The sequence below is a fragment of the Fusarium oxysporum genome, chromosome IV (genome assembly GCF_013085055.1).
Source record: "Fusarium oxysporum Fo47 chromosome IV, complete sequence".
NCBI lineage: Eukaryota > Fungi > Ascomycota > Sordariomycetes > Hypocreales > Nectriaceae > Fusarium > Fusarium oxysporum.
In genome coordinates this window covers 192,680-219,670 of record NC_072843.1, presented here as the reverse complement: position 1 = coordinate 219,670, position 26,991 = coordinate 192,680, and the positions used below count along the sequence as shown (strand labels likewise).

Below are 26,991 nucleotides of genomic sequence, written 5' to 3'. Positions count from 1 at the left end.
TTTGGCGATAGTACGACTTGACAAAGGGAATGTTGGGCAAAACGGAACATAGGTAGGTAGAAAACAGTAAGAGTTAGATTTCCGTGCCACAGGACGCAAGTAAAAAGTAAAGATGAAGCATTCAGAGCGCATCAAGATAAGTGAGTGGATCAGAGGAAGTAGAAGCGAGTGGGGCCACGAATGAATGGTCTCTCGAGGGGCCTATCAATTCTACCATTACATCAATCAGTGTCCCTTTGCCACTGGGTCTATGGTTCAGAGCAGATCCACTACCTATTGTTACACAAGCCACGTTGAGCGATATCGGGCTAGCTTCTGCCTGTTGCTCAGGATTAACCCGAGTTCGCTTCCATGGAAATCATTATCGTTACGATGCCAAGGAGTAAATGTTGGAACTTCGCATATCTTTCTACTTGCTTCGATGTTTGAACGAACTGATATTCACGAGCAAGGTTTTGATTTTCTGGAAGGCCCTATCACTCTCACGTCTCTTTGGCCACTTTGATTCTATCTATGATCAACTAAAGAAGACGCAGAAACACCAGTCACGAAACTGACTCAAGAGCTTGGACACAAGCCTGAAGTTAGAGGCTCCCTCAAACAACACACCACCAAAATGAGACTGATAGTGACTTCAGACCCATCTGGCGCTGCACCAATCATCCAATCACAGACCGGTTCCGTGGTCTAGTTGGTTATGGCATCTCGTTAACACCGAGAAGGTCCCCGGTTCGATCCCGGGCGGAACCACTCTTTTGCTCTCTGCACGACTGACAAGCAATTCTGTTTTTTGCATCATCTCAGATAAAGTTCCTTTAAAGCAGTGGAAGTTGTAAAAAAGCTCCAATCTATCGTGAAAACTTGATGTTCTGATATGCGGATGATTGATGTTGTGTTGTGCAAACCTCAAGGAACAAGAAAACTTCTGACCCCTTAGGTGTTAAGAGTAATTGAGCTTGAAGTTTACTGAGTCTTGCCCAAGGTTAGCTAAGTCTTTTCATCATTTAGGGTAAGGTCCCAAGTTTTCTTGCCTCCCTGGTAGGGTAGAGCTTGGACGTCAGTCTCGGAGATGGAGGTTGGAAACCATGACAACAAACCAGTAACAGTATAAAACAACGAAGTAGAGAATTTAACTGGCTTCCCAGCTCGAGTATTCGGATTTCGAAAGTCAAGATATGATGCCTCGATCAGCCCCACATAACGGATGGGTCGCCATCCTCCGCACAGTCTGGATCATAGATGATCAGATGATCAGAGGACAGTCACAAGAAACAGGAAATATAAAGAAAGTTAGGAAGTTGTCGAAGTGATCGTAATTATATTTATCGTCTATTAAATGCTGCAATGCTCATAAACCGTGGTATTCCCCCTCTTTCATTAAACCCTCATTAAAGTCCTATCTCTTTCATGCATTTTGAATCATCACCACATCTTACTTGATCTGCTGAATGCTCTTCCAAGATCCAGAATGATCGCCAAAAAGGTACTCTCGCACGCTACTAGTGGTGGGGGCATCGGTACCTGCGTAGTCGACAATGGAGATGCTCTTGTAGTAAGCGTTGAAGGGGCCCTGGGAGTAGTCGGCCAGACCACCGGCCCAGGCGATGGTACCAGGAGCAGCATCGGGAGAACCAGCGGTCCATGTTCCGAGCTTGATCTGCATGGGGGTTTGGGGATAGCCATTGGGGCCCGTGGCATCGGTATAGGGCAGAGTTCGGACGACAACGTCGTCGATCAGCCAGTTGATGGCGGCGGGTGTCCACTCGATGGAGTAGAGATGGAATTGGCCTGTTGGGTTTGCGACGGGATGGAATTCACCACGATCATATGTTGAAACGTCACCCTTGCTAAAGTAATTTGACTGAACCTGTGCGTTGTCGCCGCCCAACCATTCCCAGTCAATCTGAGGTTGTTAGTTAATGATCTATACTCTATACAAGTTGGTGGTGGACATACCTCGTCAAGGTTATCAGACTGAAGAACAGCACTAGTGCAGATGCCTACACCCGTAGAGGCCTGCACCTCAACATCCACGCGGCCAAAAAAGATGTACTTGCCCGTCGCAATTGTAGGAGCCTGGTTGGGACCTGAAATTGTAAAGACAGCACCATTTTCGTTGTGCTCAAGCGCAGTGCCGGCATCCTCTGCAAAAGCTTCACAAGCGCCCTTTGTAAAGTCACAGTGAACAGTATCTCTTCCAAAAGCAGGGTCGGCAGGACATGCTATGCTGTGTAAGTCAAGTGTACCGAGTTATTGGGATAAAAAGGGTGAGACTTACTGGCTGTCATGGGGTTACACTTTGTGAATGTTTGGGCTGAGACAAGAGGTGCCGCGAGGGCGAGGGCTGCGATGGCTTTGGAGAACATTCTTGCTAGTGTCGTGTAACAAGGTACAACAGATGGCTTGTCAGTAATGTACAATTATACAAAAACTTGAAGAATAAGGATGAGATGATTTTAATGTTCTCACGCACGTTGATATAGTAAGTATGACTTTCGAGTCAATTCGCAATTGGTGAAGGCTGGTTTAATAGTTTGCTGCTCTGCACTCAAGAGGGCTCCCAACCTCCCCCTGTCAAAACCTCGGTTTATATCGATCAGACGATGGGTGATCAGGTCTCGTATTGCAGGGCTAGCGTCGACTAAGCAACCAGGGTTGGCCTGCTCGCAAGCCACGCATACGCCAACAACGGCATGGATCTCCACACCCCTGGCATCAGATCACCAATAGCACGGACAAAACCCTGCCAAGAGTTTGTGAGTGAGTTGCTGTAGTGAAAAAAATGGCCGGAGGGAACTGCTATGAGACAAGAGGCTTTTCCAGATCCGTTGGATGGTGCAGTAGTTGGGTGGCTTGCGAGTCTTACCAACCACTGATACGAACTCCCGACCGGCCATTTTTCAAGAGTCTAGATCGTGGTGGGCTGCTTAGCTCGATATCGTGGGTGAGCGGGCTGTGTGCGATATGCGTCCAGGGACTTTGAACTAAAGCATGCAGAAACTGTCAGCGGAGGAGTAATTCCTTGTGCTGACGTCAGGTCAATCATCAGAAGTCAATTGACTCATTGTAACAATCGTTTTAATTGTCTCTGCTCCGCTCGTGGTATTTTCGTATGATACTGCGAAAGCCCGGATACGGCTTCGGATCCGGGCTAAACGGCCAGCCTCCCCAAATACGAGACGCTATCAAGACAGCGGCTAAGAAAATGGGAGGCTGCAAAACCGCTGTATCCGTAAAACAGAGTTACGATAGGGATGACGATGACCCGTTGTTCTTTTTTCCCGCCGCTTTAACCGACTTTCTTCTTCTCCATTCTTCTCTGCATGTCGACCCCGGCACAATCTAGACCGAGGCCTAAGCTGAGAACATGTCAAAGCTCCCCCACTGATCCGTTATCAGCTCTCCACAGATGAACGACAATCTGCAGGTCTATTGTTTCGGAGACTTGAAGATCTTGCGGATCTTTATTTGAGCTCGTAGTGAACCAACTGATTTGATGTCATTGAATAGACAATCATTCATCGATCGATCAATTGACATCATGAGAACATTGACTCTGCCAAGCGAGAGAGTCTCAGTAAGCTTCCATTGTGGGCAGTCAAGCTCAGCTGATCCGTCATGAGGTGCTGTACCCCGCTTGAGCCATGCATCTTCATGGAGAACAGGGCCCTTGATGCATGCAACACCACTCGGACCCGGCATCATCGACAGGACATGGTGTCTGACCGTATATCGACTTTCTCGTTTCCCCGCTTCCACATGCTGATTTAAGCAGCTCTCGTGCCTTAATCAGCATAGACCTTCCTGATGAAGATATCACGACGTATGCATGCAACCCAATTATTCACTCGCGCATCAATCATTCGATTGGGAATTGCTGCGATGGGACGTTGGTTATCACAAGTTCCACCGAGGCAAGGCTACTGAGGGGAAATGCACGATGACTTCGTGGGTTGAGCGGTGATTCTCAGCCTCATGGTCTAGTGATCAATAGCTCGGGGTCATCCTGGCATCATACCCGTGCTACCGTCCCTCCAAGTTGCAACCCCGCTTGTTCCCGTTCAATAGACCATCAACAGTGAGCATCATCATTCTTAGCTCAACGGCCAATTCCGCAATCCTCTGAAGGCTCAATTGAAGCTATCTCAGCATCGCAAAAAAGATGCATTTTAACGCAAGGCACAGCCGTATTTTAGCAGTAGTAAAATCCAAAAATACCAATTAAGGCCGCGCTTTCACAAACGCGGTACAACGTTGCAGAGGAGAGCGCCACGATCGGTGGCTGGTTGGCGGAACAATATCCGGCGGTACCGAAGGCTAATCTGACCGCTTGCGTGCCAATCCAACACGAGGCATATTTGAATACGATCGCTAAACGATGGATAATCAATATATGAATAAGCCAACGTGGCTAGAAAATTGATTGTCACTTGGCGATTCTCAATAGCGCCGAATCTTTTATTCAATTTATCTCGGCATTCCTCAACTTCGTATAGCCAAACTGGAGCTTCATTCAGGTATCCTACTCAGGAAATGGAACAATCTGCTCCACGAAAAGAATTCTTCTAGCTTGAGGAATCATTCCCGCCGACATCCAATCTCATGACAGCTGCATGACCTCGAGACGTTCCAGAAGTATTAGGATCATCGAACCAGTAATCATGCACGACTTCGAATCCCGACTTCTCGTAGCATTTCATAGCCGCGACAGAGTTGAAGTTGACAAGAAGAACCAGCATAGCCTTTTTGCCCTCATTTTGTCTGACTGTAAGTTCCTTGGCATGCTCGATCAGCTTATTCGCCAAGCCCTTGCGCCTCTGAGATGGAGGAACGTAAATCGCGTTGAGGACGTAAGCAGACTCAATCTCATCCGCAATCGGACCAAAATAAGTGCTTCCGGGTTCGAATTTCTGCAGATCTTCCCATTTTTTGGCCGCTGTCTTGGCTTCGAGTGGGCCATACAGAACAAGCGATGCGAGCCATGGTTGGTTCAGAATCAGCGAGAAGTCGTCAACTGAACCGGGCTTTGGATCGGACACGATGATGATACTAGATGCGAGTGGGTTACTCAAGCGGGCTTCCCATACATCCTTCGTAAACTCCGCTTCGCGTGCATAGTTTGAGCTGAAAGACTCTGGGGATAGTTGCAGAGAGAGGAGTCGGAATTCTTTGTACTGGTCCACGAGTTTGTCCCATTGATTTGGGTCGGACAAAGACTTCGGCAAAGCCACAGCTTTGAAAGACATATTGAAGACGCTTCCTGACTTCGATTTGGTTCAATGTATCTTGGCCTGGATGTTAAGTATGTTGATTGAAAGTCGGAACCTTAGGTCTGAATGCGTGTCTGCTTATGACTCATTCGTATCACGCAATCGTGCATACCAATCAGGCAGCCATCGTGAATCTCGAAAGAGAACAACGAGATGAAACTCAATTCACGCTCCTTGTGATACTTGAAATTAAGTATCCCAAAGCTTGTTCAACAAAGTGCTGGTTGGCCAAGCATGATCACGCTCAAGTAACGTTACCAACTCCATAATTGCAGCCTGTTCTCCCGGGTCTTGGAAGTACTCGCCACACATGGACAGTCCAACCGCAGCGGTTACCATTCCCTCTTGGCACCACTTCTGTGACATAGCCAAGCCGCAAACACGTCTTGTTGCTTCTCGCATCAGCTCTTCCAGTGCTTTATGGGCAGCTCTGCCGCCAATGCCGAGTTGGATCTTGGTATCGTGCACTGCAAGAACTATACGTGCTAGTTCGATGTGTTGGAGGGCTAGCATTTGACATGGACTGGTAATCCAGTATTCTGGAAAATATCGACCTTCTGATGGGTTGCGTTCCCGGTAGTAGAGAGGCGCGAAATGAGGTGGCCGTTTCTCGTCCCAGTTTCTCTGGAAGTCTTTGATAGCTTCCCATTGTTGGGATCGAGTTCGATTATCGATTGGCTGTTCGTCATCATCATCTGGGTAGCAGAATTTGAGAACGTGGGCACACCAGATGAGAACGCGGTTAGTCCAATCATAATCGTCGGCGGCCAAGGTATCATCAAAGATGCCATAGTTCTCAACAGGCAGGATTGGTAGTCGGAATGGACGGCGATGAATAAGGACAGACCAAATTTCTTGGCGAAGTGCAATGAGGCATGCCGAGAACCTGAGGGAAGAGAGAGAGGTTGCATAGACATCTGAGCCGCGAGGAGGTTGAAGAATTAGGTGCAGGAGCCCGTCTGCGTCGTTCTGGGATGCTTGGAAAACGGCACGGACAGCAATGGAGAAAGTCTCGTTATCGGTACCGGTAAAATGTGCTAGAGTAGTGTCAGATTTGATCAAGCGAAGGGTAGATGTCTCGTACTATCAACTTGCTCATGATATCTCAGGATCGTAATGGCAGCCAGAGCATCGTCACTACAAGAGTTGATCGGATCTGCTGACACTCCCATCAGATGTGAGATGCACTTGTTGTGGTAGTGGATAGCTGATTCCATGTTGAGGTCCGGAAGCTGTACGCCCGCATATACAATGATTCTGTCCGGATCTTGGAGTGAGGAGACACGCGTGAGGAAGCGTGCTGAGGCGGTGCATATAGCATTGAGAAGCAGAGGGCTGTGTATGGCTCGGAGAGGAAGAACTGAGATATAATGATGGTCTCTGTCGGTGGTATCGAACTACAAGTGGTCAGTCAAACCTGCTTCTCGACAACAACATAGAATTTCTTACAGCTCTTGCGAGTTTCTCGACGAAACAGCGAACCAGGCAGGCTTCCTCCAGGCTCAGCGATTGAGATGAGCTTGCACTCAACAAAGAGGTAGGGTTATGGAGTTCCAGGTCCATGATTGACGGAAGAGTATCTGCTTGGTAGAGGTGATTGTCGTTGTATGTACCTGAACCAAATGGTGAACCTTCCCCAGTACCGCCATGATCCAGATACATTCTTGTATCCTGATCCGGTGAGGAGTGCTGCCATTGCGTTGAGAGTACGGGAAGGGACGGCGATCCGAAGTGACTAGCAGAAAGACTTGGTCTACCAGTTGGGGATACAGAAATTGATAGTTGAGAGAGATCTCGAGGCGCACTAAAGCCTCCATCTTCATGAGTTCGGGATGCCTCAAAAACATCTTGGGACTGTCCTGAGAGTGCTTGCACCAGAGGCGCTTCTTGTTCCTCGGGTAAAACCTGGCTGCCCTTGGATAAAGACCGTAAGACAGAAGCAGCAAAATCCAAACTCTCTGATTGAGGTCCATCTTCGGAAGACGGAGATTCAGCGGTGACTGTACGGGAGTGGCGAGAGGCGGAGCTTGTTTCGTCGACAAAGGAAATTTTGTTTGATTTTTCTGTTGAACTAGGTGAGACTAATTGCAAACAGTAACATTGATCAGACTAACCTTGATTCGATGTATCTATCCATGTCTGGTTTGGATCAAACTTGAACGTGTTTTCAGTCGTGATGAGCTTTTTGATGCGGAACTTCTTGGCGCGAGCGCAGTTGATTGATGCTTTTTTGCAGTTGGCGCATGGAGTCTCCTTGTCACCTGTAATATTTAGCCTGACGTTGCTAGGGTACCATGACATGAAGTATCCTCCATACATTTCAGATGTTTATCTGTTTGTGGTCAGCTTTGGTCAGGGTAGGGTATCCTTGCAGGCTTTGACAGACCTCGACATTGATCGCAAGGCTTAGTCCGAGTGCGAGGCGCCGAACTCATGATGACTCGAGGTTTGAAGATGAGCTACAAGAAGCACGAGACGGATTAGGAAGAATTTCGCCGGGTTTGCAGGGAGAATGGCGTGGAGTTGGCATAAAAATGAAATCTCGGGGAGCAGGCCGAGTTGAGGGCAAGGATATGAAATTGGCGTAAGGATGACTTTAGTTCACTGCTTCCCCGCATTCTAGCGTCTCCGATGACCTAACGGGGTCGAGTTAGTGGATTGATCCACTGCAGGTCTCCGCAACCAAGAATCACAGTTCTAACAAGAATTGTTGGGTAACTGCGCACGCTCTCTTAAACATAAGTGGAGGCATATCAGTGACTCAACTTCTGCAAGTATCAAGTCTCAGTATTGATGTAAATCCTTTGCAAGCTCAAAGTAAGAAGAGATTATCCATAAGAATGTTATGCAGATTAGTCATAATGGTCAATTCAACACGTTCACATAAGAGTCGGATTGCAACAAGACATAAGGAGCCATAGTTACAGGCAATCAAACTTTGATAGAACGTTGACTATTGGGTGTATGCAGCTAAATACATATCATAAATCCTCAAATACTTTGCTTAACCTCAGCATGCTCAGCACCATGAGCATGGCCGGCCCAAACTTGATGCCGAATGCGTTCGTAGACAGCCTCCTCATCCGCAACAGCATGATCTCCAAACAGCTGAGAAATTTGCTCAAGAGACTTGTTCGCAGTTTCAGGAACAAGAAAGAAAGAAAAGATAGAAGCAAGAGAGCAGAAGATTCCAAAGAAGAGATAAGTACCCCAGCCGATCTTGATGATCATCTCAGGAACAACAACGCCGATAATAAAGTTAGCAAGCCAGACCATAGCAGTAGCGGCTCCAACACCCTTTGCTCGGCGGGAGCTGGGGAATACTTCAGCGGGGAGAGTCCAAGCCAATGGTCCGTATGAGCATGCGTAGCAGAGGACATAGATGTCTAAAGATGTTAGTCTTGAGTCAAGGATCTGACTGGAGAAAACGTACAGATCAGGGCAACTCCAAACCAGCCCATTCCGGGATTGGCTTCCCACTTCCCATCAAACTTGCCGACGACACCCGACATGATGAGATGAGGAACGGCCATAGCAGCACCGCCGAAGATGGCAAGCTTGCGGCGGCCCATCTTGTCGAGGTAGAGGAAGGTTGGAATGCCAGCGGCCTACGATCCTAAAATCAGCATGCTACAAGGCCAACTGTAACAGACATCAACTCACCAGCTGACAAATGTTAACCATTCCAGATAGAATCAGTGCCATGTTGTCATCCTGTCCGAGGGCTTTAAAGAAAGTAGGAGCATAGTAAACTGATATCGTTAGAACTCTCTAATCCAAGATAACCCAGGACTATGCTTACCGAAGGCATTGATTCCAGAAAACTGTTGGAAGAAGGGGATCCCAAGCGCAACCGCAGTACGCTTGAGACATCTTGGTCGGAATAGGTCACCCCACTGCTTCAGCTCCAGAATGATACCGCTGTCATTGGGGTGTTCCTGAGAAAGGATCTCCTGCTGAAACCGTACTTCGGTGAGAATTCCTTTCCATTCGGCCTGGACGCGATCGTCGGTTGCTGGTACACGTCGGAGTTGGGCAAGGGCATGAAGAGAGTCGTCGTCTCGTTGGCGCATGACGAGCCATCTCGGAGAGTATGGGAAGAAATGAATGCCGAGACCGACTAGTAGAGCAGGAGGCTATTATGTAAGTTCAGTATTAGTCGTCTAGTCGGTGGAAGCCGGACATACCATCTGAAGAAGGAATGGCAGTCGGAAGGACCATTCACTGGCCATATCCTTTGTGCCATAGGTAATCCAGTAAGAAATGATTGCTCCAATGACAATACTGTATTATGTTAGACTGCTGAGAACTCGACCTTAAATGCTGACTTACGAAAGAGCTTCAAGGACCAGGAGCGAACCTCGCAAGTTCGGAGGGGAGATCTCAGAGATATACAAAGGTGCACCCATGGCTAAAGTCCCTACGCCGATTCCACCGATAGCTCTTCCAGCGACGAGTGTACCGTAGTTATGAGCAGCAGTCTGAATGATAGCACCGATGGTAAAGAAGACAGTAGCCACAGTCATAGCCCACTTTCGAGAGATTCGGTCGGCGAGGTATGGAAGAAAAAGACATCCAACAAAGGCACCAAGTTCGAGCATGCCGGTCATGAAACCAACATTGAAACCATACCGAGGATGGCCAGGGGCTGTTTCAGGGAATTGGTCGTGGAATTGCTTCATGGTAAGGATGATGCTAATCACGCCCTGGTCTGATAAACTGTTAGTTGGAAAAAGAGGATTTCATCTAGAGACTTACCATAACCGAAGGAGAATCCTCCAAGTGAAGCCAGAGTAGCAGCTCCCAGAACATAGGGAGATCGAACGATACCACTCAAGCCATTGCTATCATATTCAATGGCAGTCTCAGCTTGGGGCGTTGGATCAGTCTCCTCGACATGACTGGGCGAGTTGCTGAGAGATTCTTTAGACATGGTGAATTGGAAGTCGTAGAAGCACCAATGGATAGAAGAAAGCTGTTGGGCTGATGAGTTGAGATGATCTCAAGGCTGAAGGAATCATGAGCTTTAATACTTGGCCAAGGATAATGAAGTTGACCTTATGCCAGCATCAACCCCATGGGGAAGCCTGGGCTAGCCCCGATAGTTTAGAGTTGGCCCCGCTCATGGTTGCTTTCTTGGAGAAATACACTAGCTCCAACAAGACTGTTGGGGTAAAATTTCGGCGGAATATTTCCTTTTTCGATTGACCGGCGGCGAATCTTGCACCTTGGGAATCGTGTGGCATTGTGTAGTGGAGTATGTCGAATTCGTGTTTCGCAGTTCTTATAGGTAACTTCCCCATACTAAATTCTGCCACCTTGCCACTGGATAACCAATTGGAAAACTGAGAATTGATATTGGTTCGTAAAAGATTATCCCTCACGGGGCTGTTTCGGTATACTGTTCCCTTATCTCGGCAAGAGAGATTTCAACGCACGGTCGACGATACCATCCTGGATGTATCGCCATATCTTCAACAAGTCCCCATCATCATACACGCCATTTGTGAAATGGGCATAGAACTGGAGATCAGGCTGGGTCAAAGGCTTGATCCTGGAGAGGATATAATTCATTGCACCTATTTTATCATCTCTTCCTGCATAATCTGGGAATCCATCGCTAAGTGGCGCTTCTGCGAGTCTCTTGGCGAATCCTTTGAGATTGTTGAAGATGACAATGATACTTGAATTTAGCCAATGTGAATTGACGGTTGCTTCATACTGAATCAAGGCTTCGCTAAATGAGCTGCTTAGATCGAAAACATATATGACGGCTGTTGCCGTCTCGAGTTGAGAAAATAGTTTTGTCCGGCTGACTGTCGCGTTGCCAGGATCTGTCAATCGCATAGTGAGCTGGCCCATGTTGAACGCAGCCTCCACGCAGCCGGGCAGTGGTGTTGTACAACTTATAGCATCTAAGTCTGTCGGGATATAATCATCTTGCACGATCCTTTCGATTTGGTTTAAAAGGCTGGGAGAAAAGCGTCAGTACTGCAGGGGCAAGTCAGAGTTATCACAAGAACATACTAGTCAACATTCTCTGGAAGCACGAAGGTTTCGTCCGCCAACAAGGCCTTCGCCGCCGGATGCTCCATTATTGTGCGGAATATTTGGACAACCCACGGTTCAAACCCATTCTCAAGATCCAATTCTTCTTTGTCGCCGAGCAGCACGTCCTCCAAGCTCGCCCGCAACGGATCTTCTCTGATGGCCTCGTCGACCAATAGCTTCTTTGCTAAATACTGAACACTTTCAAAAACTGCCCCAAGGATTACGGGACGAAATATGCATAGCTGTGAAACTGTGTAGCATTGCGGGTGGCCGGCTGATAACCTCATCTCTTCGAAGACTCGCTTCCTAGTCTTTGAGCCGAGGATGGCTACTTTGACCTCTCCTTGGGTCAATTTGGAGTCATCTTTCAAGCTCTGGTCAATACGTCGGGACTCCTTAGTTTGAAGCCTCAAGTCGCTCGTAGTTCGGTCACGTTTCAAAGGTTGCAGCTCTATACCCAGGGCGGTACGTGTTAAAGAATTCATCCGTTCTCCAAAGTATGACGATGGCCGAGATGGTTCTGATTTAGCAGTTTGCGTATGTGTAAAGGAATTCTGCTCCTCATCGGTATATGCACTCGTGAAGACAATCTCGTTGTTTGAAATTTGTTGATGGTCTTGTTGAGTGCTATCTTCTGGGCCGTGACTATTGTGACTATTGGTCCTCCGTGTCGTTGCAAGCTTCCGAATCCATTTTTCGTATACTTTGGTAATAAAAAGCTCCCGATCAAACGCGAACTGAACCGACCGTCTCGAAGAACTTACGGATGTAGCGGTGATTATGGAGTCTGAGTCTTGATGAACAATAAGAGACGCAGTGTCTCGATCCATGTCCTGCAGAGCCTGTATGATCTTAGGCTGCTGTAAGATTCTATTTTGCTCTTCCAAGGCATTTCTGCGGTAGTGTTGGTAAGTCAAAGAACGTTCAAAGATTGGCAAACTCACGAGTTGCATGCACTTAACAAAAGTGTTAGTGTATGTGTCTGTTGATCCACCATCCGCTGAATCTGCTCCATGTCTTTCGTCTTGAACAGAAAAGAAAGCTTGGAACCAAGCTCAAGATCTCCGGCTACCGTTTTCTGAAACTGCGACACTTCGCCATCAATCTTGCCAATGAGAAGCCGACAGCACTTTACGCAGCTATCCACTTGCATCACCAATTGATGCGATTGTTCGTTGGATCTGGACTCGGTCCATTTCTGAATTTCACAAAGTGCAAATTTGAGGAGATTGAGCTGGCTTTCCAACGCAAATACGCTGAGGTCGGCGACTTTCCAGGCTTGTCGCATGTCACATACCGTTGTGATCGTTTTGGTGAGTACGTCGATAATATTCGCAATAGCTCCCGCTGTTCCAATAATTGACAGGGGATCCGCCATGTTGACGTTGCGATTGAGGTTTCGAGCAAAGTTGTCGCGGTGTTGATAAGTATGAGTCGGAAGAGGGCATTTGTTGGAACCCCTTGCATGATATGACGTGAGTGGTTCGCAAATCTGCCTTGCGTGGCTGTGTAGGTAGGATTGAAATTTCACCGAGTCAATTGACAAGGCTGAGAAACATCAATCCCGATTCACCTACAAATGCCACTAAACTCGGAGACGAAACTTAAGCATACCAAAGTCTATTTCCGTTTCTAGAGCTGAGTTCCTGCCGCTCTAAGCTGAGTTGGTACTGAGGTTGGACTGAGGGACCTGGAGTTTAGGCTGAGGCCCTGAGCAGGCCTATTTTTGGGAGCGCATGCCTCTGTCAGGGTCCCTTGCGGGGACTAGATCTGGGACCATATCCCTATTTTGGTCTCCGGTTGAACTTTCCTACATCGAGGAATCTGACCTGCGTGAACCGATATCATGAGAGGTGTCTGTATTCGACGCCGTCTTACAATACTTCTTCCTTGGTGTATATTACTAAGCATTTAATCAACCTGCTCATAGTAATAAATCTCATTAGTTCACTGCAGTGCCAAGTAGCGAGTGTGACACCGCACTAGGTCACGGTAGATAAAACATAGATATCAAGTTGAAGGAGAAATCAGGACCTATCTGTATTCATAGTTGACATTCTTGGCGTCGTTCAAAGGTTATAGAGTATAGCTTAAGCGGAACAGATAGCAAATAGCAGTAGCCCAGCCGCTAATGGCCATCAGTTACAGGCAACTAAGCCGACATGTTTTTAGGACATTTACTTGCTGGGTAGTGTTGCCAACTACCATGTTTATTTAAGGTTGCAGGGTAAAAGGCTTGGATCCCTTTCACAAGGGCAAAGCACACATACCTTAACAAAAGAGAATTTTAAAGCTGGTTGCAGTCAAGGCCCGCTGCCCACAGCCAGGGCAGTCCACGGGGGCAAGAGATCAAGCAAGAGCCGCAATCGGAGCTATAATCTTGTATTATGAGTTTGCGTAAGGCATCTGGGTTACCTAGGCGGCATTTATGCGTAGTACAACTCCTTTTATTGCCCCAGATATGTCACATAGTGCCCTGGAAAGGTTTTTTGCTGCTGAGGTATGGTTCCTGTGTATTGCACGGGAAATGATTGTTGCCGAGAGCTTGGATGGGGATTTGATAAGGGTAGTTGTTAAAAGTGGGGAGCGGGGGAAGGTGGTTGCCGGATTAGGAGGCATAGATGTTATGATTATTCCGATTGAATTAGTGTAGCTGTTCAAGGAAGCCGAGCTGCATGGAACTACATTATGCACCAATTTCCTTTTCTATTTTAATAGTCTTTATGAATATTTAGGTTATTTATTGATCTTAGTATTAAGATAAAAAGGGGCGAGGCCATACGTAAACAGGATCAAAGGAGAATGCATTAACGGTGGATGTCACCCATCCTAGTTTTTGTACTATTTAATTGACTCTGGCTGTATACTTAAGAGAGGCAAAGCCTCGATGCGGCGAGGCTAGTTTGGCTCCCTATGATTGTCCTAATGAGATGAGTAACTCCGGTGATTGAGGACCAATGCTGGGAAGCTGGACTATAAGAGTTGATCTTGTAGGCTGGCCGTAAAGACGAGGCGTCTATTAGGGCATCCCTGACTCATTGTTATTTTTTTTTTTTGGCAAATTCTTTAGCCTCTGGCATTGTGGGGACTTCCTTCGGCGTAATTAAGCTTAATACTTTTCAGAAGGTAACGGAACATATTCTCCTACCTCCATAAGCTTTCCCATTTCAGACCTAGTCGAGTAATAGTGCTACGGCAGTTGCCGCCAAAGCACATCTAAAGAAGCAAATTATCACGTAATGTCATATTCGCTTTCGACCAATTTAATAGTCAAGGCTACTAAATCCTTTGGTGCTGCCTAAGCACAGGCCCTTACGGTTTTTCCATAAGTACTGCCTACAACTACCGCCGTCCAGAAGCAAAGCCGCGTTTTATGTTCACTGGAAAAGATTCACCTTTACCAGGGCTGTTAGTGGAGACTATGTCTTGAGCCGCATGCAAATATAGCGACCAGTAAGCTTGCCCCCGAGGTGATAGAAGAAATGGTCGGTCTGCCTATTAACTTTGCAGTGCGTACCGGCCATTTCTTGTGTTACCACCCAAGGCTTGCCTAACCAGGACTTTGTGGATCACTGCTGTGGAATATTGTGCGGGGTACTGGGTAAGCTACAGTACTAGCAGCGTGTCCGCACTTAGGGAGCGGTAAGGCTGTTGCGATCAAGCCCTATTTGCGACTCTAACCCTGGAGTGTTATCTCCGTATGGTCCTCAAATTAACCACTAGCCGTTTGAACTATCGTAAAGTGAGATCAACATCAAGCAGATATTAGTGGCGGCGTAACTGGGGCGATTCTCCAGGAGGCCTCCACCATAAGAGTTCCGGTTATTCGGTCGTCAGGACACGATGTGGCCGCTTCGAAGGGGTCGCCGAGTCGCCAGTATTGGGAGGCTTCTGTTTCTGCAGAGCAACGACTTGTTCTAGATTCAGGGTACCCGACTGTGCCAAGGAGACAAGACTCATTAAGGGGCTGGGCATCTCCTTTTTACTCAATGGTCGCTCCTTGTAAAAGGGATCTAGGCATCGAGATCCCTTCCAACACCGGGGACAGGATCACGAAATCAATTTTGCCGCCTGGCAATATTGATCACGCGGGTTATTGACGGTGTCGCATTAGGTGATCAGCAAGCCGCGTATTTCCGCGGGAGTAGGATCTTGCCGAGTCAGGTATCTGTCGCTTGCAGCGGTAACGACATGTCGAGTTGACCGATCCATATTGGGTGGGTGGGCTACGTGAGATGGTCCAGATCCTCGGCTCGAGTGACATCTGAGTGACATTCTGTGCCAGATAACCCCAGTTCAGCACAGTAGTGTGTTACGGGGATATTTGACGATCAACCCTTACTTGTTACTGCTATTGGGTAGCTACTGGCAAAAAGAGCGCAGCTTCAAGCGATATGCCAGGGTAAGTCCTTGCTTGCCTATGTAGCCTTTGCAAGCCACGCAGGGCCTCTCTGATTTTTGCTCTTCACCTACACCGGATCATCTGGTTTCAGCGACAGAACAGGCTTTTCTTCTTCTTTGTCTTCTCCGCTTGGCTACTGATCTAACCCCCTTATGAGAATCGTGATCCATATGGGAAACTCGGACCCATCGAATCCATTTTGTCAAAAACAATGGCGTCAAAGGTCCGGGACTGTGACTGTGGCTTCACAGACTCCAGCGACCCAACAGAAAGCGTCTTTTCCAGTTTCTTTGCCGTCAACTTCAGCTCTATTGCAGATAAGAGATTCACGGAGCTCTTTATTCCCGCCTCGTACGAGGTAGTTCAAGGCGACTCTCCATACACAAGAGACTTCTCTCCGGACCAGGTACAGCTCTCATCAACAGGACTTGAGCTCACTGTCTCACCTCTCCCATCAGGTTCAAAGGCGGTACCCTGTGCGCAGATCATCAGTCGTTCAAAGTCATATTTCTATGGCTCTTATCATGCACGATTCCGCGTCGGAACCGTGCCTGGGACAGTGACCGCTTTCTACAATTACAAGAGTGACACTTCAGAGGTCGACATAGAATATGTCAGTGCCTGGGAGGAGGCCACGTTGCTCTACACCGTCAAACCGCAGCTGTATTCGCCTACAAACAATCCTTTGAACAGCACATACCAACGAGAGTCTTGGAATGATACACGCACCTCATTTGACGAGGATATTCACGAGTGGTCCTTCGTATGGCTGCCTGACATTGTCCACTATGGCCTCGACAACAACTACTCGAGGTCCATCACCACAAATGTGCCCAAGGCACCAGGCCGTCTCGCCTTGAGCCAATGGTCCGACGGCAACTCCAACTACTCTCTGGGACCTCCGACAAAGGACAGCACTGTCGCCGTTACTTTTCTCTGGGCTGTATACAACGACACAAATGCCAAACCACTCGCATGTAAAAAGACGAGTGAGGCATGTACCATCACAAACGGTGTCTTCAAATCCACCACCGCCTCAGGGAACAACGGCAACAATGATGACTCAGGGTCTACATCAGTTATCTTGGAGAACTCTGCTCACCTCGCCGGTCCAGCAGCGGCTGGCTGGCTTTTTACTTTGTTATTCTTTGTTTGGTTTAATTGGCGCCGTTGCCTGTAGAGATACCATTTGAACACGTGCCTTATCATCTGTAAACCAACTGGCTAGAGTTTTTGTTGACTCATTGAGCCGCTTATTGTGCAATCAGGGCGTATGGGCTGCCGGTGACGAGAGATGGACGAGTGACTGGCCATCTGGGTCTGAGCGGTGCATTTTTTTCAAGTCAGCGGAGTCAACATCGGTGATCTTCTTGGCATTCATATAGTAATCTAATGTTATTATTCATTAGCTAATCACTGTCAAAGTTCTTTCGTAATGGTAAGCAAGGTTGGTATTTTGCAATCGAGTGGAAGATCGTTACGTATCATTGTCTCGGGAGATTCCGTCAGCAATGAGCGAATTAGATGATCACTTTCCATTGTAATGCTCCTCCGTAGGCCCAAACATGGTGCTGTTCTTTTTCATACGCTGTATAGTCACTGTTTAAAGATGGTTGGGTGTTGATGCGCTCAATCCCTAGTCATGTGGAAACTTGGTAGCAGCATAGTGGGTCGAATCTCGGGGCTATTTTGCCTACGAGGTAACATCGCGTATATTTGCTGAGGATCCTGAAGCAAGTGATGATTCCAAGGAGCTCGATTAGGACCGCGAACTAGGAGTTTTGAGGTAGTGCCGACGACGATCCAGATTTCCGGGATATGTCGCCACTTGTTTGCCGTCTACCATGACCATGGATTCCTTGTTGCTTCTCTCTGCTTTCTTCCTCAATTTTGTTAGCACTGAGCTGAGATGCAAGATAGAATTTGATTTTTCTCACGGGGGTTTCCAGCATACTGCAGCCAGGCACAACTCTATTTTTTACATTTTATTATTATAACTATCGTTGAAGCTATCTTGCCTCTCAGGGGGAAGAAGTAGCTTATAAAGCAATCAGGTACTAATCCGGCTTACCATTCATGTATAAGACACAGCCGCAAAGACGTTCGGCTTCATGTCATGGTAGTTCCGTTTGTGCTACTACAGAAATTGTAGCTTACAGGTGGCTACAACTGGATCTGAGGGACTTGCCAGACAGCATGTCGGATAAACCGTGAGACTATTGCAAATAAAGCAAGATTTAGCGTCAGACACTTCTCTCAGCTGCCGAAAATAGTATGATGTGCACGTTTGGATGGCCTCAAGCCGCCTTTGTGGTTGGCTGGGGAGCACACCACGCATCCAGATTGTTCGATATCACAATAAGACTACTCCTTCAGGCTGGTCGAGGCTCTGGGTTCGCCTCGAGAGGACCGGGCTTTTGAAAATGGCGTCTAATAGATTATAGTAGCGGCCCGCTTCATTTGTACTTGGCGCTGGCGTAGACCCTGTTCTCAACCTATCTCGGACCTGCATATGTTTGGTACAGGCATGCCCCTGGTCCCGGATCCTACCTATATGGCTACTCACCGTTCGAATCTGTAAGTGCCCCCCTGTATGGGCCCTCTCAGGTATCGACTTCTTCTTTATGGGGTATAGATTATGACAAAGCCCGACTGTCTGGGCCATTTGGGGACCCCTTTTCAGCTCTGAAAAGGTCCAGGCCACAGACTGTACCTGGCTCGATACCGAAAGCTCGGCGTGTGGCGCCTTTTTAGGAGAAAATTTCAACAATGACCAACATGATGGCGTTTTATAGCGAGATAAATAGATATGCTTGGGCAGGGACTGCAATTTGTTTAATCGGTTAGGCTCAAGACAGCTTCTCCTGCAACTGCATTCGTTTAATCCAAACCACATCATCTCTCGTCTTTGACGTCAAGTGGTACGCTCCGGTCCAGTCGCAAGATGTCTGGCAAGCAAGCGACCGTCGGGGTCAGCGCCGGTGTTGAGTCGTCCAGCGCTTCGTCGGCTAGCATCAAGGCATCCCGCTTTGACTCAGCTTCAGTCTTCGACACACCGGTGAGAAAGCCTCTTAGGATTAATCCTTTCAGTGCTGCCATCAACATCATCATCGCCTTTGGGCTCATTGCTGCTCTCATCACTGGTTATATCATCGGTCTCCAAGTCTTGGATCTCGGCATCACCTCAGTGGGCCTTTATGGAACGGTCCTCATCACCGAATACCTCATTCAGCTCACCTGCGCCATCTTCAACCGCTTTGATATAGACCGTATCGTCAAGAATGTCAGGAAGAAGACAGCCAACACACAGGCGGCCGGCGACTGCGAAAAGTCTGCCTCCAACCCATTGGCTGATAACCTCCTCAACCCTGATGGTGATGTCTCCATGGCCGTTGTCGGCTACCGTGAGGATGAACAGGCATGGAGACAATGTCTTCGCAGTCTGCAGACACAAACACTCGCCCCCAAGTGCGTCGTCGGTGTTGTTGACGGTAACGACGAGCCAGATCTGAGTATGGCACAGGCTTTTGTCGATGAATTCCAGGACCAGAAGGCAACTCTTATCCATTTGCCCATTTTACTCTCAGAGTTACACCGAAGGACATACTTTGACCACGTCCCTGCCGACACTCGATTCTTCCTGGTCAAGTTCTGGCACTACCTTGTTGGCCGTTATCGTCCTGGCCACGAAGCTGCCCTGGCCACTGCTAGAGAGGTAGTCGTCCAGCAGGTGCTCGAGTGGGAGGAGAAGTGGAACATCAGCAGCCTCAAGGCTGTCTGCTTTGCCCAACCCCACGGTCACAAACGTACCGCCATGTTCACGGCCTTTGCTATGAGTCTATATGCCTTCCGCACCCGGGACGCTATATTCACCACCGACTCCGACACCCTTGTTCAAAGCAACGGCCTGGATGAGATGCTGACCCTCCTCCGCTCCTCACCCCAGATCGGCGGTGTGACAGCAGACGTTAAGATCTGGAACCGCGCTGAGTCACTGCTCGCCCGCATGTGCGCTGCTCGTTACTGGTTTGCTTTCAACATCGAGCGCGCTTGTCAGTCACTGTGGCGCTGCGTCGGTTGTCTCTCGGGTCCCATGAGTATGTACCGCGCCTCTGACCTCGAGACCATCCTCGGCCCATGGAACTTGCAGACGTTTGGAGGCAAAGAGACCACCTTTGGAGATGACCGACACCTGACCAACCAACTGCTTGCTCATGGTCTCAGGACACGCTACACGCACCGAACCTGGTGTGATAGCGAATCTCCTACTTCCTTTGTGCGATGGGTTGCTCAGCAGACTCGATGGAGCAAGTCCTTCTTCCGAGAGTCCTTTTGGTTCCCCGCCAGTTTTGCCTACCAATCCCCTTGGATGCTTGTCGAGATGACAGTTCAGGCCTTGTATCCATTCATCCTGATCGCCACTGTCCTCCACTTCCTCTTCGACACTTCCGACTCCAGCCCATGGCGACCTATCATCTGGCTGGTCACCATGTTCGGGGTTGCCCTCTTCAAGTCCGTTCTGGCCGTACTCATTAGCAAAGATCCTTGGCTGCTCCTCTTCAGTGCGTATGGCTTCATCTACTTCTTCGGTTTGTTGCCGTCCAAAATCTATGCTCTCATCACTATGAACCAGACCGGCTGGGGAACATCAGCTCGCTCTTTGTCTGAGCGCAAGCGCGGACAGTCCTTCTTACAAAGGTCATTCCATATCTGCCATTTGGTTATCTGGTACACAGCGGTCTTTGTTGGTATTGGCTTCTTCGTCTGGAGAGTCTTTGGTAACCCCCTCTATATCCTAATCGGTGCCGTCGCCTTGATTCCATCGGCTTTACTCTACTGGCAAGGCTCCTTTTCACTGGGTGGCTTATTCCGACGGAAGAAGGTTGCTTCTGAGACCAGCACTCCCATCCAGGTAGATGATGAGTCGATGCTTCCTCAAAAGCCTGAGAAAGCTTTATCTATCTCGTCAAAAAGGAGCTCCAACACACTTGTCAAGAAGACAACTATTGTGTCTGTCAAGGACGTGACAGATGAAGTTGAAAAGCCGGTAAATACTGCCAGGGCCGCTTAATAAAAACCTTATATTCTCTACCTTACTGGATAGGGGAGGGCCAATAAATAACATTGATACATTTAATAACATACATGTCAAGGGAGTGGATAAAAAACCCCTCGATCTACATCATGTCTCTTTAGTCAATAATTCTCAACAACTAGCTATGTCACAATCTAATAAGGAACCTCAGATCCTTACTGCACTTCATGGCAGAAGGTTATTGAGCTTAATAATAAAGTTCTCCTCGGTTTATCGCCCCTACTAACTATTCGGGCTTTTAAGTTAAAATAATAGCCTTTAACCCTGCGTTCTAGCGTCCTTGTCTTGAACCATTTCACGGGAAACGTTATGTCATAGTTCGTCGACAATGTAAAGAGTTGTTTCCGAGGTTAGGGTTAAGGGATAGTCTCCGCCCGATGTCTGACGGCGGATAGTAACCCCCTTGTCTAACTCAGCCGTTATCCGTTAATCTAATGCCGAATCAAGACCGTCGGGGTTAACATAGAATAACAATTGAGGATGACCGTGTATATATATTTAGATATCTCAAGTCTTTTTTTTTAGTTTTTTTTCGGGGAAACTTACTAAGATATCGAGCATTGACATCGACCAGATCTCACCTGATGACATTGAACTCTTTCGATCTTTCAGGACTTAGACGAACAAACTCTGGATCCTCATCATGGGCTCTCTCAGTCTACCACTGTTCAGAATCAGCGAAGCCAGTCTTGCAAAGTCACTTCATGAAAGCTGCCAGTTTAGTGCTACGCATCCATGGGGAGAGTAAGTCGCTCTCGAGAAATGGCCTTCCCTACTATCTCCTAAGAGCTCATAAGGCTCCAATTTCGTACCCCGCCCCACTTTATCTCAGTACAAGCGGGAGACCACCACTGATGGAACTTTGGTTGAGTGGATAGACCCGATAGCTGATGCTTGTATCGTGCGCTTTACCTCGAGCTCATGTATGAAGGTTGCTTAAATCTTGGTTACCAGTGGCATCGTTCAGTTCTTGAACATCCTCAAGGTCAAGGCCGATGGCATGAGCTGTCCACCAGCAGAGTGAATGGCGAAATCTCTTTTTCTTTGTATTGGGGCTGAAGCTTCTTTTAGCTTTCAACCTTATTACCCAACCATAGACCGCGTTAGTGCGCGACAACGACATGAGTTTCCCAGCCTCTTTCTGAATTACATAGCCACGAACTGGCGTTGGAAGATAAAGCTATATGCGCTCTTCAGATAACTTCCCCGCAATTACTTCAGGTATAATAAAAGCCTATTCTTTAATATTGCTATATCTGTTATTCAGAGGGGCAGAAGTAATAAGTTATATATAATATTAACTAAACCTAAGTATAAATCTAATAAGAGCAGTAATATAAAGCTTCCCTAAACTAGCAGGAGCTAATATAATTACTATACTAAAGAGTATCCTAGATAAATACTCCTAGAACCAGTCTTTGTTATCTAGGTCTAGAAAGCTAGGGTACCATGCAGAACAGCCGGCATAGTATCAATATATAGCAAAGTAAAACATAGGGTCGCTGGCACCGGGAGAGACTAGTCACTCTCTATATCGGAGGCTAAAAGTGGACCTAAAGAGTTTTTTTCTGAATTGGCCAGACATTGTGGTATAATGACTGAACTGTGGGCTAGGTGTGTTATTTGCAGTTGAGACTTGTGCCTGAGAGCTTATATCACCACAGAGAACTGATTCGAAGTCCTCATCGTGTTCATAAGATATAATGTATATGGAGTTTGATACCAGGGTGTATCCTAAGTGTCGTAGTCAGGTTCTCTAGGTTGTTATCAATGTACCACGTTCCGTTTTCGACATTATCAGAACGGGGCATCATCAGTTGAAGACGAGCTCCCTTGAGGCGAGATTTGAAACGAGGAGCGGCTTGTTTGCTTCTGTATGCTAGCGAAGTGTTAGCTTTGGCTGTTTGCCGCCAAGGGTATAATCTAACGTGGGTGGTTCGCAAATCTGTAGGACTGAAAATCCATTAAGTCAAACGACAAGGCCGAGAAGCCACAATCAAGCTTCGGTTACAAATACCAAGGAGAGGTGAAATGAAGTGATTTGTTCCAATTTAGCCTGATGAAGTAGTCTACCAGATTTCCCATTTCTGGTCACCAATGGCACAAAGTCGGTTGAACAGCTGATCCCTACGAGCCATGGCTGTGAGCAACCTAGACTTCCCTCCACTATCAACTATCTCCATACCATCGATAATCTCAGCCTCAAGTGCCCATCCAGCAAGGAGTTTCGCTTTGGCCCCGTACCCAGAATACTTGTTCAGTGTAGTGATGTCCTTGACGGGGATCGTCCATGTAGGATGAATCTCATGATAGCCAGAACCGTCCGAATCTCCCGTAGATCTTCTAGAAAAACAAAGACAAGGGGATGAAGTATCGGTTGTGAGATATGCAAAACCCTTCTCGCCTTGCCAGCGACATGTGAACTCGACTGGTCCGGCAATTGACGGCTTTTCCCTTGTCGATGCAGCTCCAACACGGTTCTTAGCAGATACCGTTCCAGTCTTTGCTCGTATCTTGTTGACTCCTATGACTGTCCTTGCTGCTGCCTCAACAACAGGTTTGACGACGCCTAAGAGCTTGCCGCGTCTTTTCCCACCGGTCTCATGGTCAGGGTATTCATGGTCATCGCCTCCGGTATCTCTTACGACTCCAGGCTCTTCCTGGACAGCTTTCCGGATCTCTTCCGGTGACGCTCCCACTGGACGATCACCAGTTGATGCACTGAGATCATCACCATCAAGGACGTGAGGTTCGTCAAGAGGCGGACCTTTTGGTTCGGGGGATGGCGGCAGAGGGGTATTGTTTCGTTCACCGTGTCGTAAAAGGGCTATTGTCAATTGGGAATCTGTCGGTATTCCCCGGAATACAATTCTAGTCAACTGTCAGCGTGATCAAGTTTATATTTGAACAGGCTACGTACCTTTCCATCTTATACTTTAGCCAACCATACGAGTTTCTCAAGAAGATGCTACCGAAAAAACCGACTCCGATCCCCAAGGTAACAATTCTGTAAAATATGTAATAAGATGTGAAAGTCGATAATATCACAGTCGGGAGCATTAGTTGCACGATTCGACGCTGGGCAGTATCTTTTGGAAAAGGCGCAGTTGGATCAAGGAGACTAACCGCAAGTTAGAGCACCATATCTTGAAAGAAGACTTACTTTGCACTTCTCTCCCATATATCGCAGAAGCGACATACCCAGTGCATCAAGGGTCTCACTTGACTCCACATGAGCTCCTGCATAGGCGATTTGCTCTTGTCCCAGGACGGTTTCTCGATTCCGGCTGCCTTATCCTTCGCGGTTGCTATCCTAGTAGCTAACGATCTTGGATCCGAAAGGTTAGCAGTCTTTCCACCTCCTCTTTGTGACTCGTCGTGCTGCGGATCTTTGTCGACAAAGATATTGATGGAAAGAGCCACAAGGCCTGTGGCAAAGTTGCTGGCTTCTCTCTCCAGAGTCTCGCCCTTGAGGCTCTCTGGAGCGCCTGTAGCTGTATCGACGGTGCCTAGGATACCCGCAGCCGGCTTTATTAAGTGGCCGCCTTGGTAATGGACTAGTGCAGGGGGGCAAGGCGGGAATAAGGTATTCCGAATTTTGGGAGAGAGCAGGATGGCCATCAAACCTGTCAATAGTGTTGGCATAAGGAAGTTAAAATACCATGCAGCGAGATAAACCTGAATAGTTAGACGAGGTGTTCTTTGCACGAGAAACGGATTGACCTACCAGACAGAAGCATGATGTTCGCCTTGGTTCCCTCCAGGACTGGAGTCTCGAGACGTGTTGCCTGAGCATAATAAAGCCAAGTATCTATAGCTGTGAGCATTACCCGAAAAGACCTGGACTGAAACACCTACCGCCCCCATGTAAAGTCTTTCGATTTGTGCACGTAGCTTGTTTGGAGAGAATTGCTCCTCTTCAGCAACGTTGAAATCCATCTCATCTTCTGGGTGATTTGGGGCATGTTTGAGATGGAAGACACGCTGTTTCTAGTCAGCTAATGCTCATACAAGCTGAGTGGTCTACTCACTTTATTGAACCTTCGGGTGAGAAGCCAGATATCTTTGTTCTTTATGCCATCGGAGGCATAGTCCTCGGGCCGTATCTGATCATCGTCCCAGCCTACGTCCTTAACTTCTACTGAATTGGCGACAACATCCTCCTGTATTTTCTCCGCTAGACCATGACGCAAAGGCTCATGCTGAAGCCTGGTGTGAAGGGTTGTACTGCCATCAGCTCCGTGCTCAAGGTTGGCAGCAATGTGCCTCGTTTGTTGTGCATTTTGATCCATAATGCATGAATTCTTCCTCAGGTAACAATTGAAACATTTCCGCAGTAAATACGAGAACTGGAAATAAGCTCATACGGCGAGGCTTGACCCCTGGTAGCTAAGATCCTTAGCGCATGATGTCAGGATGGCAATTCCGCCGCGTCGCGCATCACGGCGTCATATTGATCCATTTAACACGACAGCAACTACTGCAGGTGCATCATACACAGCCAAGAAGTAGCGCAATTGAGGAGCTTTTCCTCCGCGAGGTTTCAAACCTGGTCCGCGAAGGTCGTGGCGTGCATTTGTGTTGGTCCGGTTGAGTGCATGGTTACTCAATTCTGTCTGACTTCGGTCGCGTCCGTAATTTGACGATGCTGGAGGCCTAGGGTAGGAGAACGTATGGCACGAGTTCACTTCAATTTTAACGCGGTAGATAACGGTTATTAATGTATGTGTAGCAATATAATTTATAAACTTAAGTAACTGGATTTTGGACGTTCAATATTGATCGGGGTAGACTGCTGTATTTCTGAGTCAATGCAACTTATGCTATTTTCCCTCATTTGGTTGTATGTAAGTGTCAACGAGAAGTGCCTGAACTGACGACACTAAAGTCACAAGTAATTTTCGTCCCCACCAAGGCATCGCGTCTCAATAAGGACGCGCATTCATCGAAATCACCCTCCTAGTAGATGAATGGTTACTTGAGACTATGTATTTCCGATGAAAGTCTGCCCCAAAGTCCCTTCTGTCGCGTATTTTCCGAGATTGCAAGTGCATAGTTACACCAACAACGCGTCATCATCAAGGAGCGGAAGTAATTCTGGTATCTTGACATTATTAACGAGCAAAGACTATAATAGCTACAACCAATTAGGCCTTTGCTTCCAAAATCTCATTCTTCTCCAATGCCTTCTTTCCAATTTCTACCATTTCTGCATTGGACAAAGTATCCTTGCCAAACCCAGTGATCGACTGGTCAAGTAAACCGGCCACCAACTCCGTCCTCCCAATATTCGGGATGTTGATGACAGCATGCGAGAACCAACGCAGCCCTTGTTTTAAGAAACCCATATCCGGATCGTTGACCATGCCTGACTTGGTAACGAGGACCTGCATCCTCCCGTCCGACAAATGCGCACGCTCGATGATCTGTTTCTCAACCTGGCCCTGGAAGCGTTATTAGCAATGATACGACAGCGACACGCTGAATACGTACACGAAGAAGACAATAGTCTCCAAGAATCCATGGCTTCTTTGCAGGGTCTCGCTCGGCGTTGCAACCGCTCACGTAGATGAATCGCAACGGGTCCGGGTTACCCTCGCGCGGAAGCTTCGCAAACGTGTCGGCTGCATAGAGCGCATACTCATAGCAGATCATACGAACTTGATCCCAATTGTACTGTTTCAATCTGCCAGGCGTTACTCCGATAAGCCTGCACTGTTAGTTCTGTCACATTGAGAAGCCGGCCGGACATACCATATGCAAGCGTCTGCCCCAGAGATTTCATCCTTGACATATTGCGGGTAGTTTTTAAAGTCGGAACAGGTGACAGACGTGAGCTTGGACTCGATTTCTGGTGTTTGTAGGTCTTCCGAGATATCGTGGTCGTGACGCGATAATGTGACGACTGAGGTGATCTGAGGGTGCAGGAGCGCCTGGCGGACGACTTCCTTCCCAATGAACCCTGTTGAGCCTGCGATGACGACCTTCATTGAGACAATAAAAGGATGTTCAAGGCGCAGTTCTTTATTTTTTCACTCGGAAACTTCAGCGACTTAAATGTTGGATATATCAGTTGATCGGGTCGACAAATCCTCATCTGACGACCTGAAAAGGCCCCATGCGCCGCCAATATTTATAAGACTCGTTATCGCTTGCGTCGTCATCTTCAGACA

General features: G+C 47.7%; 7 protein-coding genes and 1 non-coding gene across 8 annotated transcripts; 3 read left to right on the top strand and 5 right to left on the bottom strand.

The window, feature by feature from the left end:
• Nucleotides 1–676: 676 nt before the first annotated feature.
• On the top strand, nt 677–750 carry FOBCDRAFT_t115. Its single transcript has one exon. It is a non-coding gene; the product is annotated as a tRNA-Val (tRNA).
• A 548-nt stretch (nt 751–1,298) lies between these two features.
• On the bottom strand, nt 1,299–2,541 carry FOBCDRAFT_158186 (concanavalin A-like lectin/glucanase domain-containing protein). The gene is made up of 3 exons (XM_031180211.3): nt 2,279–2,541; nt 1,957–2,222; nt 1,299–1,903 (listed from the first exon to the last, which is right to left on the bottom strand). The coding sequence occupies exons 1-3, from the start codon at nt 2,364–2,366 to the stop codon at nt 1,433–1,435; spliced, it is 825 nt and encodes a 274-aa protein (XP_031046098.1). The 5' UTR covers nt 2,367–2,541; the 3' UTR covers nt 1,299–1,432.
• Nucleotides 2,542–4,376: 1,835 nt separating this feature from the next.
• Nucleotides 4,377–10,387, bottom strand: FOBCDRAFT_249273 (and other transporter-domain-containing protein). The gene is made up of 13 exons (XM_031180214.3): nt 10,029–10,387; nt 9,603–9,981; nt 9,458–9,554; nt 9,073–9,406; nt 8,934–9,022; nt 8,704–8,878; nt 8,270–8,656; nt 7,385–7,531; nt 6,720–7,351; nt 6,355–6,667; nt 5,529–6,307; nt 5,383–5,452; nt 4,377–5,260 (listed from the first exon to the last, which is right to left on the bottom strand). Exons 1-13 carry the CDS (start codon nt 10,201–10,203, stop codon nt 4,566–4,568), a joined length of 4,272 nt encoding a protein of 1,423 aa, XP_031046101.2. The 5' UTR covers nt 10,204–10,387; the 3' UTR covers nt 4,377–4,565.
• A 292-nt stretch (nt 10,388–10,679) lies between these two features.
• FOBCDRAFT_291046 (G-protein alpha subunit-domain-containing protein) lies at nt 10,680–12,736 on the bottom strand (the record flags this gene model as incomplete). Its single annotated transcript, XM_054704072.2, has 3 exons — nt 12,266–12,736; nt 11,298–12,215; nt 10,680–11,241 (listed from the first exon to the last, which is right to left on the bottom strand). The coding sequence occupies exons 1-3, from the start codon at nt 12,697–12,699 to the stop codon at nt 10,680–10,682; spliced, it is 1,914 nt and encodes a 637-aa protein (XP_054560047.1). The 5' UTR covers nt 12,700–12,736.
• Nucleotides 12,737–16,087: 3,351 nt separating this feature from the next.
• On the top strand, nt 16,088–16,729 carry FOBCDRAFT_99736 (concanavalin A-like lectin/glucanase domain-containing protein; the record flags this gene model as incomplete). The annotated part of the gene is made up of 1 exon (XM_031180216.3): nt 16,088–16,729. A coding segment is annotated over one exon (642 nt), but the record flags the coding sequence as incomplete, so codon positions are not given.
• A 2,808-nt stretch (nt 16,730–19,537) lies between these two features.
• FOBCDRAFT_158173 (uncharacterized protein) lies at nt 19,538–20,843 on the top strand (the record flags this gene model as incomplete). The annotated part of the gene is made up of 1 exon (XM_031180217.3): nt 19,538–20,843. The coding sequence occupies one exon, from the start codon at nt 19,538–19,540 to the stop codon at nt 20,792–20,794; it is 1,257 nt and encodes a 418-aa protein (XP_031046104.3). The 3' UTR covers nt 20,795–20,843.
• A 2,044-nt stretch (nt 20,844–22,887) lies between these two features.
• FOBCDRAFT_238520 (uncharacterized protein) lies at nt 22,888–25,110 on the bottom strand (the record flags this gene model as incomplete). Its single annotated transcript, XM_054704071.1, has 6 exons — nt 22,888–23,689; nt 23,739–23,825; nt 23,982–24,444; nt 24,546–24,606; nt 24,677–24,802; nt 24,850–25,110. The coding sequence occupies 6 exons, from the start codon at nt 25,108–25,110 to the stop codon at nt 22,888–22,890; spliced, it is 1,800 nt and encodes a 599-aa protein (XP_054560046.1).
• Nucleotides 25,111–25,965: 855 nt separating this feature from the next.
• FOBCDRAFT_199541 (uncharacterized protein) lies at nt 25,966–26,808 on the bottom strand (the record flags this gene model as incomplete). The annotated part of the gene is made up of 3 exons (XM_031180219.2): nt 25,966–26,262; nt 26,312–26,528; nt 26,573–26,808. The coding sequence occupies 3 exons, from the start codon at nt 26,806–26,808 to the stop codon at nt 25,966–25,968; spliced, it is 750 nt and encodes a 249-aa protein (XP_031046106.2).
• Between the last annotated feature and the right edge of the window lie 183 nt (nt 26,809–26,991).

Bases quoted from the DNA above. Each gene is read 5' to 3' on its own strand.
- FOBCDRAFT_249273 (XM_031180214.3), bottom strand. From the start codon at position 10,203: ATGTCTAAAGAATCTCTCAGCAACTCGCCCAGTCATGTCGAGGAGACT. The intron at 8,879-8,933 runs GTGAGTTGATGT...TTAGGATCGTAG, and splicing joins TGGTTAACATTTGTCAGCTG to GCCGCTGGCATTCCAACCTT. The intron at 7,532-8,269 runs GTATTTGAGGAT...TAAATATTACAG, and splicing joins GCATGCTGAGGTTAAGCAAA to GTGACAAGGAGACTCCATGC.
- FOBCDRAFT_158186 (XM_031180211.3), bottom strand. From the start codon at position 2,366: ATGTTCTCCAAAGCCATCGCAGCCCTCGCCCTCGCGGCACCTCTTGTC. The intron at 2,223-2,278 runs GTAAGTCTCACC...TACACAGCATAG, and splicing joins GTGTAACCCCATGACAGCCA to CATGTCCTGCCGACCCTGCT. The intron at 1,904-1,956 runs GTATGTCCACCA...TAACAACCTCAG, and splicing joins AGTCTGATAACCTTGACGAG to ATTGACTGGGAATGGTTGGG.